The sequence below is a fragment of the Oncorhynchus mykiss genome, chromosome 8 (genome assembly GCF_057628025.1).
Source record: "Oncorhynchus mykiss isolate SJ-2025 chromosome 8, ASM5762802v1, whole genome shotgun sequence".
Classification (NCBI taxonomy): domain Eukaryota; kingdom Metazoa; phylum Chordata; class Actinopteri; order Salmoniformes; family Salmonidae; genus Oncorhynchus; species Oncorhynchus mykiss.
Genome location: NC_143029.1, coordinates 30,940,699 through 30,952,499, shown reverse-complemented (window position 1 = coordinate 30,952,499; position 11,801 = coordinate 30,940,699). Strand labels below are relative to the sequence as shown.

Genomic DNA, 11,801 nt, shown 5'->3' with positions numbered 1-11,801 from the left:
CTCTCTTTCCCACTCAGGATGAGGTAGAGGGAGAGGGGGGAACAGTTGTTGGAAAATGCCATACTTTTTTGTAAGGAACTCAGCGTGGAATGTGTTTTGTGTGTCTTTGCCTATTTAGTGTGTTCTGCTTTTTAACATGTGTTTGTGTGCAGGCACATTCCTCCCTAAATGTATGCTTATGTTCCTGTAGGTAGTGGGGTGGGTGGTGTGTTAGGCTATCCAGCGCTCCTGTTCTGCGGTCGTCCCAGGACAGCCAGGCAGGCAGGCGGGCGGGGTATTCTGTAGCTTTAGCGCTGCCACTGTTGCGTAACGCAAACAGCCCAGCAAAATCTGCTGTCCTCTGGCTGTCCTGCAGCTGGAGCCTGTGGGCTTTCCCTGCCACCGCCACGAACACAGCGTTGGAGCCACACGCCTCACACACACACACACACATGCACACACACACGCACTCACACACATGCGCACACACATTCAGGCACACCACACAATCCTCTGCACACCAGATGGGGTCCCCAGCCCATTGCATCCATCATATGGTGTGGCTCCCTCTCGCTCCCCCCCTTTCCCTCTCTCTCCCTCTCTCCCTCAACCTCTCCCCCTCTCTTTCCCTCCCCTCTCTCTCTCCCTCTCTCCCTCAACCTCTCCCCTCTCTTTCCCTCCCCTCTCTCTCTCTCTCTCTCCTCTCTCTCTCTCTCTCTCTTTCCCTCTCTCACTCCTCTCTCTCTCTCTCTCTCTCTTTATCTCGCCACTCCTGCGCTCAGTAACAGGGGAATTCCATCCTTCCAGGAACTCCTGCCAGCTCTGGACCGTGATGATGTGGTGTCTGCTCGTTCTGGGCCCGGGCGCTAACAGTCAGCTCAGTTTCTGGTTAACGCCTGGGCTTGTCGTGCTGCTGACAGCATGACAGATGTGGATGAAGACACCGGAGGACATTCATGTCTTGTCAGGGAAGGCTTCTTCTCAAAGGTCAAAGGGCAGGAGGACCCATGATTTCTCAATGACGTCCATCTTGGTTTGTGTCAGGGACAGGAATGAAGAAATAGAGGTGGAGGTCGGAGGGACCAGATGTAACGTTTTGAAGGGGGTAACGTTACGAAGCACTCTGACTAACCACACATGATACAGTGTCTAATGGAGCAGGGTAATCACATTCAACTAGAATACCTTCGATGTGAACTCATACTGTCAGGTTTCTTTTCACCACCCTTTAAAGGGGCAATCAGCAGTAGAAACAATATCAACGCGTTTGCCCTTTCTCTGTAAAGAGCTGAGGGACGGGGCTGAAGAAATGTAACCTCTCTTTAATTCATCAACAGAACTATGGATGCAAGGACATCAAAAGTATAGCTTTAACCATGTTTTGAGGTTATATGGTGTTTGTTTACATTTATTTTTGTTTACAAACATTGGGGTTAACGACATGCTGGATTCTGGATTCTGATGTGGTATGACAGTGGAACTAAGCTCATGAGGCATTTACTGTCTAAGTAAAATCTTTCAGGAATGAATGGATACTTATCATTCATTTAAGTTACAGAAATGTATGTAGCAACTGATGATTTATTGCTCTTTTAACCTTTTAATAAATATCCCAGGGAGCAAAATTAGTTTGAAATCAGGTTCATTTTCAGCTCTGAACGAGTGTTGAAAATAAGTACTTTCCAGATGTTGAAAATAAGTATTTTCCTTGAGACTATTTGTAATGAACGTTGAAAATGATGTTGCCAAAGGTCAGCTCTACATACATTCACCTATATCTACAGGTAACTGCCCAAATAAAAGAGGGACACAAAGTATATTGAAGGTGCTTTCACACGGGTGTGGATCCTGAGTTAGTTACGTGTGAGTGTGAGTGTGAGTGTGTGTGTGTGTGTGTGTGTGTACACTGAAGCTGTTCTGGTGGGTCGTGGTGGCCCAACACCCTCAGACAATATGTTGGTGTTTGCTTTATCTTGCCAGTTACCTGTACATGTCAGTGAAGAAAGCATTATATCACATTCAACATTTTAAATCATATTTTTAGTGGAAAATGGAAATAACTGAAGATTGCAGTACAGAATACTTATTATTGCTCCCATCTGTCACATGTATTTATGTTAGCTTTTTCAAAAGCTTAAGAACTGGCAGTGGTCAGACGAAGAAAATTAAGAAAACAGAGTTCCCAGCAACTGGATAAGAGTGTCATGCTAAAAGCCTGTAACGGCTTTCATCGGAAGAACAGGAATCGTCAGACCAAAATGCAGAGGGATACGTGTTCATCTTTATTTTAAGGAACTGAACACTGAATACAAAAATAACATAAGGGAAAACCCGAAACAGTTCTGCAAGGTGAACCAAACACTAAACAGAAATACAACTACCCACGCCTAAAAGTGGAAAAACAGGCTACCTAAGTATGATTCCCAATCAGAGACAACGATAGACAGCTGTCCCTGATTGAGAACCATACCCGGCCGAAACATAGAAATACAAAAACCTAGACATACAAACATAGAATGCCCACCCAAATCACACCCTGACCAAACAAAAGTAGAAACATACAAAGCAATCTACGGTCAGGGCATGACAAACGCCTAAAATGTCAATTTAAAAAAAAGAACACTTGCCAAGCACAATGGGTATTATTTGAATGAGCTCCGGCCCCAAACCATACCTAATTTGGACGGACTAAATCTGAAGCCTTCATAGACATCTGTTTTACAAGTTTGGACAGCACAGTACAGTAGAGCACCGTGCAGTACAGTAGAGCACCGTGCAGTACAGTAGAGCACAGTACAGTAAAGCACCGTACAGTACAGTAAAGCACCGTACAGTACAGTAGAGCACAGTAGAGTTTAGTTCAGTACAGTAAAGTCCAGTTTAGTTCAGTAGAAGTTTAGTACAGTAAAGTACAATATAGTAAATTATACTCACTCTACTTTACTGTACATTACTGTACTGTACCAAATCTGAACAAGGCATATAAATCTATCTTACATTGGGCCAAATAGAGGCAGGTCCAGAGACTGGACCAAATCTGAACCATACAGACTTCTATAATGAGTTGATATTTGGTCTAATCCGGACGGAGAAACCACATCTGTGGAGTTGAAATCAAGGCCAGGGCAGATCTTTCCAAAGCCCATAGACTTCAGCATTGGATGTTGGATGTTGGGAGGGTCATCACTAGGATGTGTGATTCTGGGCGTGTGAACTGTCACCCTCACCTAAAATCACACTGATTAATAAAATACATGGATGTGTAAGTAAAATGTTGTCAAGGTCTCCATTCAGTTTGTCGCGTGCGCCGGGGACTCATTCCAGACACGACTGACTTGACGTTTTTGAAGTGAGTGAGCGGTCAGGCTTGAAGAGTTGACCCAGTTCCCGCCATGGTGCGCGGTACACACCATAGTCCACAGTCCCCATACTCATATAGGCTAGGTGTGTTCATGAATCATGTATTGATCAAATCCAAACAGAAGCGGGAGGATTGGCCGTTTTTTCCCCCATAAAAAAAAAACAAGGGGAATTATACACCACGGAAGCGTGCAGTCAGACTAAAAATAGAAGCGAGGTTTTTGCCTCGGGATGCAGTTGCATTTTTACAGGTCAGACTGTGATCTTCTCTTGAGCTTCTGAGGATGGAAACGCAGTAGGCCTACCTAGTCCTTACATCTCCTGGTCATTACTATTTCATACGAAGCGGGCATAATGCCCAAACACCTCGTAGACTAAAAGTGCCTTTTCATCACCCAATATACTATGATCCATAGACGGTGTGACACCAAGCATATGACGTGGGAAAATTGGAGTGGCATTACCGACGCATTGCTTAAAGCCTATCTGTTTCTCTGAGTCTTCATAGAGAAATCAATAGTGGTCTCCAAAAGAATGAATCTGGAATCCACACTACTACCATGGCAGACGGCCAGCTGAGTGATGTGTGCGGTTTAAACGGCCCCCGCATTCTGCCGCGCACGGCCAGCTATCTAGGTGTCTTAATCGCTCGGCTCTCCACTTCTCTCGCCTAGCTCTGCTCTTCTTCCTCATTCCCTCCCTCCCTCCGTCTCCTCATCCTCCTCCTCCTCATACCCTCCCCCTAAGTTCGATGTGATCGGCTCTTGGCCCTGCCGTGAGTTCTCAGTGCGGGCGACAGCGCTGCTGAACATGGCGTCAGACGGGATGATTTTAACAAACCACGACCACCAAATCCGTGTCGGAGTCTTGACAGGTAAATGCAAAATTGCATTGAGTGATTCATATTTCTCTGTGACAATGTGAATTCATGTCAGTTGACTGTCCGTTGGGGTGCCTCTCGCGGGCGTCTCATGGGCTACATGACGGTTGATTTTGCGTGTCGGCTCTCTCCATCTCTGGCTGATTTTGCAGTTCTCCGCGGCTGGTCAGCGCCTTGCGCCTTGAAGCCCCCTTATTTTCACAAGACTAATTGATTTAACACATCCTTGCATGCGACGGAAGATGACAATGTAGCCTACATTCATACAAACCTGTTCGGTATCATTCGTTGCCATGGCGTTCGCGAGGCGGTTTTTCTCGGTGAGGGGCTCAGTTTTGTGTGTTGAATTATTCATAGCCCGTATCTGCTTCTGCTTGTCAAATCTGAAAATGACAGCTGACGGTGTGCGGAGCTAAACATGCTTGCGCTGTATGTTTTTCGTTATTGACACGCGGTTGGCCACAGCATTTCTCCAAATGTAGCCCATGACAGTTGCTGATGATAAGTTTATGTATTTAAGCGCACAGAAATGCCCGTGTTAATTGCGGAATACATGGCAAAGCAGGCGCAATGAATGATATGTGACTGATTTGTGAATGACATCGCTAATTGAAGCGGCTGGTTAACGTGACTGAGGCTCTGCTGGTTTCGTGAGCAGAATACGAGTCGACTTAGGCTACCGATCGGAAAACGAAATAAAGGCTTCAAACTGTTATACACAAGACATTGGAAATGGCTATTTCTATGTGTTTTTAGGTATGTTTGCTTTGTCATGTTTCTTATTCAGAACTGTGATGTTGAACAAGGCGAATAGTCGTGCGGTGTCATGAGAGGAAAGCAAATGAAAGATACATCTAACCAGCGACGGTTAATATTGACAAATACAGGCTTGCCGCTGCTGTAGCGATGCTGTTGAATTGGGGAAAGTGTCGGATGAGAAAACGAGTAATTGAGGGGGCTGGATGATTCAATTCATCATGAACGCCATGTATTCGTGATCGCCTATGACATCCTCCCTTATGGTAAATCCGGTTGGAAGATGGTATTGTGTAGCAATGGAGGAATGACTAGATCCTGAAATCTGCTAGGGAAACCCCGCCCCCCCCCCCCTCCTCCTCCTCCTCCCCTCACGCGTAGAGAGAGAAGGAGGGAGCGCTAGTGAGGGCTTCAGCGCTGTCCGTGGTGCTGAAACAGCGTCAGTCACAAATGAGTGGGATGGTAAATACACTGCCAGAAAGCGAGTTTCACCACGTTGATAAGCATTCAGGCATAATGTCAACCGACACAGAGCCGGTTCTATGTATTTAGCGTTAGTCCCTCGAATCCTCTTCTCCCCCCAGCCAGTGTGGTGACAGATTGCTAGTTTGATTTTGAGGTGCTATGCTGACTTTTCCTGCAAATATATGCTGATTTCGGCGACGCAGAAACGCAACCCACTTCTATTTGCATTTCTGTTCCTTTTTTCTTTCTCTCTTGGGGTTGGTTGGAATGGGGAGGTATGTTGGGAATTCAATACCCGTTTTCGGAGGTTTAAAAAAACAATGACCATGCAGACATATGAAACCTTCACTGTATATTTAGTTGTTCTGAATCTATGTCCAAAATATCTTTAGTCTATGTCTATAACACCACACTAACCACACAGTGCCATCTATAATCTATAATAGTGCCATCGTTAGTCCTGCTGCACCACGCAGCTCTGTGCTCAGCATTCTAATGCCCCCCCCCCCCCCCCCCCCCCTCCATATCCCCATCTGGCCTCATGAGAAGGTCAGGGGTCAACCCTCCACCCCTTCTCCATAGCCACGGGGGGATTAGATGAGTTGACCCTCCTCCTCCTTCATCAGTGGCCTGACAGGTGATGTGGTGACAGCAGGGCCCAGGGGAGAGCAGGGGAGAAGGGGGATGTAACTGGCTGGCCACTGCTCAGGCCAGGGATGGAGGGTTGGAGTGAAGTTGATCTCAAACCTCTATGATGGTGTCTTTAGATATATATATAGACTTAGGAATCTAAAGGCTGTATAGGTACAATGTATAATGGTTTATTCAATGTAGAAGTAGGATTAAGAATGTAGATCTGCGCACTCTATGCAAACGATAGCCGGGGAGGACATGGCTCAAGCCGGCCAAAGGAGGGATGGAGGGGTGCATATCTCAAACCTCTATGGTGGTTTGTTTGGACCGATCGTCAGGTATTTGCTCTAGGTTGCCTTTGGATATACATTACACACATTAAGGTGTACAGTAAGGATGTGTGGAAATGCATGCAATGATTTGTTTGTGTAAAATCTCAAGGGAAAAAATGATTAGGGTGAACTAACATGAATGACTGACACCTGTCAAATATGTAACCCTACAAATGTGAGCATTAAAACACTTCTCATGCTGTGATGGGTTTTTTGCCTCTTTGCATATGTTTCAATGTGTATCGAGAGAGTGTGTGTGTGTGTGTGTGTGTGTGTGTGTGTGTGTGTGTGTTGTTTTAATTGTGTCTCTATCTGGGCCTGCCGGAGGGTGTGGACAACACCATTCTCTAACACGCTCTCCTAGCTAACCGTCCTCCTGTCCTGTGTGTTTGTGTGTCTCCCTCCACCTTCCTAATGACTCCCTCTGCTACCCCCCCCCCCCCCCCCCCCCCCCACACACACACACACAAACACATAATACAGCTCCCCAACAGCCTGTGTGACCTCACTGTGTTGTGGTGCTGCTAGGGGGAGATGGATACACCATGCAGAGAGTGTGTGTTCTCTGGACCTCTGTGTTCTGACGTAGCAAGCATGGGCCAGACTCTGTCACGTTAGATGTATTACACACACCCGGCTTCACACAACTGTGTGTGTGTGTGTGTGTGTGCATGAGTGAGTGTGTGTGTGTGTTTGTTCATCCGCATGCATGTGTATGTTCTCTCTGTCTTTGTGCACTAACAGTGAGCTCTGGTTGAAACAAAAACCCTGGTCCCAAATATAGCTACTGTACGCATACATCCCATGAACACAGTGAAACAGCTCAGTGCAAAATCCATTCAATGGCTTTAAATCACACATACTCACAAATTGACAGATATATACACAGACAGACAGACAGACAGACAGACACACACACACACACACACACACACACACACACACACACACACACACACACACACACACACACACACACAGATACACACAAACTCACAAATTGACAGAAACAAACTCACACGTTGACAGACACACACACACACACACACACACACACACACACACAAACAAATACACACACACACACACACACACACATGCTGTTGAATAGACAGACATGGACAGAATGCACTCAGTAGCAACCTGCCAATGGGAACGAGGCCTGGGTCGGAAATCTCCTCTCTGCGGCAGACAACACACATTCTCCATCTCTCGCTCTCTTTTCTTCACTCATTTTTTCCCTCAGCTGTAGCAACTGATAGAAGCTCAGAGAGAGAGAGAGAGAGATGTGTGGGCGTCGCTCCAGCTCCAAACTTACATGTCAGAAAGACATGAATCGACACCAGACGCCCCAATATTTAGCGTCGCTCGCAAACGGTGAAATAGAGTTGTATTTTTTAATATTTTTGGACGGCCTTTATTCGTGTGTTACTGTCCGTTTGTGGTCTAATGTGATTCTTCATTATGATTTCTCCATGGCAGTCTAGAGGGAGATGGAGGGAGGGAAGGAGGGAGAGAAGGAGAGAAGGGGGACTGGTAAGGGCAGGTGGGGAGGGAGAAGGCAGGCAGGCTGTGGGATTTCCCCTCTTAAAGGGGCTACCACCACCTTTCCGTAGGGAGGACACAAAGGGAGGCTTTGTGGTCTAGAAGTCAGACTGGTGATGTGTGTGTGTGTGTGCATAGCTGCATGCTTGTGTGCATATATGTGAGTGTGTGATACAATGTGTCTATGTGCATGTGTGTGCCTGTACACACATTAGTGTGCGGAGGGCCAATGCAAGAACTATCTAATCTCTTTTTCCACATAATTTAACCTCTGGAGGTTGTCCCAAGCTCACCTTAACCACTACAGACCCAGACCTTGTAGCAATGAGGCATGTTGGGAACAGGAAACCGATGAGGCGGCCAGTCAGTCAGCGAGCGGGCCTGGATGGCTTACGTGGCAGACTGTCCTGCCCAGAATTAGGAGACTCTGTCATTTGTCACTGAATGAGGTTGGGTAGCTGCCAAGTTATATAGCAATCTCCTCTCCAAGTCTGCGGTGAACGGTGACACATGGGGCTGGACGTCTGCTCTGTGATAATTGGCTACACACCCATGCTCTTTCTGTAGTGATTGGCTGGGCAGGCCTATTTATTTTTATTTAAATAGGGGAGCCCACTGAGACCAGGGTGTCATTTCCATTGGTGCCCTGAAAACAACAGTTCAAGCATGATCACTACAAATTTACAGTTACAACATTTCAATTAAATGACATTACATTCAAAAGGGCAGTAGAAACAAATAGATGCAATAAGTCAAAACAGGTGAACTGTAGTTTTCATTGGTCACATTTTTTAGCAGAGCTCTAAATGAACTTTTTGGGACCAACAAATCCAGTTTCAGAGTGACCTGTAGGTCATTCCAGGACTGAGGGGCACAGAAACTGAAAACGGTCTTCCCTAACTCAGAGGAGACCTGTGGAACCTCTAGAACCAACCTGTCTTGAGATTGATTCTTATAATTACTCGACACATTTCCAATTTAGAAGTCAGGTGATGCGGTTTGTGAGTTTCTGGAGAAGTGCCTAATATACAAATAATAGCCAATGTTGGGCCCTTCTGGTCATTAGAGACGCCCAGCCAACAGAACTACATAAGAGACAACGATGTGCATGTAAATGATCACCAGGGATACAACGCAAGGCTGAGTGGTAGACTGAATCCAGAGGTTTTAACACAGAGGCTGCATGTAGATTGAGTTGCCAATAGTCAATAATTGGGAGGAATGTTGCTTGAACAATCTTCCTCCTACTTTCAGAAGTGAGACAGGATTTATTTAGATACAGGAACTAATCTATGCTGGCAACTTTTTAGTCAGCTTATCGATGTATTGTTTTAAAGGACAGCTGATCACCAATCCAAATACCTAGATACTCAATTTGGGCTCCTCTCAAGGTGCAGATACGCAGGTCTTTAGGGTCAATTTTACAAGACCTGGACAGAAAACGTAAACTTGGTGTTATCAACAATTAGCACAAATTTAAGATCGGGGAGCGATTCTTGAAGTGAATCAAAGCCAAGCTGCACCGAGAGGGTAAGGGAATAAATAACTGTGTCCTCCACATAAAGATGTAAGCCCCAGTTCGTCTTATTAAGGGACAAACCAACATTATTCATGGAAATAGTGAACAGTAAAGGATCTAGTATCGAGCCTCGTGGCACTCATTTTGGTTATGTCAAGAGAGATTAGATTTGCATTGTCTGTTTATAGTAGGTTTCACCTTGTCTTGTCCTGTGGCTATCTGTAAGGATAGCGCTAGACTCTAGGCTATGTGTCACAGGAGGTTGGTGTCACCATAATTGGGGAGGACAGGCTTGTGGTAATGACTGGAGTGGAATGGTATCAAATAGATCGAACACGTTGTTTCCATGTGTCACTCTATCAGTCTTTCTCTCTCTCTCGCTCTCTCCCTCTCTCCCCCCCTCTCTCTCTCTCTCTTTCTCTCTCTCTCTCCCCCTCTCTCTCTCTCTCTCTCTCACTCTCCCCCTCTCTCTCTCCCTCCTCTCTCGCCCTCTCTCTCTCCCTCTCTCCCTCTCTTTCCCTCACTCTCTCCCTCTCTCTCTCCCTCTCTCCCTCTCTTTCCCTCACTCTCTCCCTCTCTCTCTCCCTCTCTCTCTCTCTCTCGCTCTCTCTTTCTATCTCTCTCGTTTTCTATCTCTCTCTTTTTCTATCTCTCTCTCCCTCTCTCTCTCTCTCCCGCTCTCTCTCTCTCTCACTCACTCTTTCTCTATCTTTCTCTCTCTCTCCCTCTCTCTCGCTCTCTCTCCCCCTCTCTCTCTTTCTCTCTCTCTCGCTCTCTCTCTCGCTCTCTCTCCCTCTCTCTCTCTTTCTACCTCTCTCTCTCCCTCTCTCTCTCTTTCTACTTCTCTCTCTCTCTCTCTCGCTCTCGTTCTCGCTCTCTCTCCCCCTCTCTCTCTTTCTCTCTCTCCCTCTCTCTCTCGCTCTCTCTCCCTCTCTCTCTCTTTCTACCTCTCTCTCTCTCTCTCGCTCTCTCTCTCCCTCTCTCTCTCTTTCTACCTCACTCTCTCTCTCCCTCTCTCTCTCGCTCTCTCTCCCTCTCTCCCTCTCTCTCTCTTTCTTCCTCTCTCTCTCTCTCTCTCGCTCTCGCTCTCGCTCTCGCTCTTGCTCTCGTACTATCTCTCTCCCTCTCTTTTTGGTAAAGGAGCAGTGCAGATGTAAAGGCTATTTCTGGGAAACAGACAATAAAAATCTAATCTCTAGTGATCTCATCTCTCTCTATCTCTTAAGCGCATAGAAATCAACCATACTCAATGTAAATATATCTTAATTGGACGTTGAGTTTGGGAAGAGAGGCCAGCGTTATTTGGTGGATGAACACTCTGATTCACTCTCACCGGCTCTTGTAAACCCTCCAGAGAAGTGTGCTCCATCAAATCCATTCCCAGAGTTGGCTAGGTAGGTAAGGACATTGTTGGGAATTTAATTTGGAACATGTCTCAACGTGTCTCAACTAACAATGCACTCTCATCACTTGTCATTTAAGGGAGAGTGTGATGGATAAGGGTTACGTTTGGCCTCCTGTATGTGAGAAAGCCCATGTCAGCACTGAATTCTAACAGTGTTGATACTAGGGATGGAAGGTTAGCATTTGCATGAAGGGAGCTTGGGCCTAGCCTTGGTCTAGGGAGGATAATCAAGACTGATACTGTGCTGGAAAGAACCATTTAAAAAGACAATATCTTAGCCAGAACAATACGGTTTGTGTTGGCATGGTAGTGTGAAAATGGTTCAAGTCTGGTCTAGAATGGGTCAGGCCAGGTGCTCTCTTGTCTTATATGATAATTAAAGGATCAAGTCATGGTGTTATAAAGACGTGTATGTTTAAAGTGATGAGTCACTCTATGGTCTGTCTGTACTGCCCTCCATCCCTACATCCTCATTCATCTCTTCTGGTTGCTGGTGTTAATCAGGGCATGGAGGGTAGCATCGATTCATCAGCTTCAGCGAGCCTCCTCACGTTTTTTTTTGTTGTTATCCTTCCACATCTAATAGAGCTCTGAAATATAGAGCCCTTTCGTGTTTCAAGTCTTGGGAGAGTGTTTTTGGCTAGCGTCTATCTCTCATGCCGTTTGCTATTCCTATGAAGTAGCCGTGGGATCTGCCGTCGGTGTTTGGCTCGGTCAATATTGTGTCCTCCTGTCTTTTCTGACTGAGAAGCTAACAGGGAGGACATTTCTTTTTCGTACAACATTTGTGTATTTTCTTTCCTTGTGCATACGTTCATCGCATCATTATATTTTGTCGACTTTGATGCCGCACTCCAGTATCTGCTCCACAAGGATCTGTTTCCTTGGAGACTTGATACTTTCATGAAATTGCACGGAGGAGTTGTA

The 11,801-nt window shown here is 46.0% G+C and overlaps 1 protein-coding gene across 19 annotated transcripts in view; it reads left to right on the top strand.

The window, feature by feature from the left end:
* The first annotated feature begins 4,083 nt into the window (after nucleotides 1-4,083).
* gphnb (gephyrin b) overlaps nucleotides 4,084-11,801 on the top strand; it is a 115,496-nt gene continuing 107,778 nt past the window's right edge. For all 19 annotated transcript variants that reach the window (XM_036985269.2, XM_090243175.1, XM_090243174.1 and 16 more), the window contains exon 1: nucleotides 4,084-4,213. In XM_036985269.2, the coding sequence (XP_036841164.1) occupies nucleotides 4,150-4,213 (64 nt within the window). In that variant the 5' untranslated portion in view covers nucleotides 4,084-4,149. The remainder of the gene's footprint in view (nucleotides 4,214-11,801) is intronic.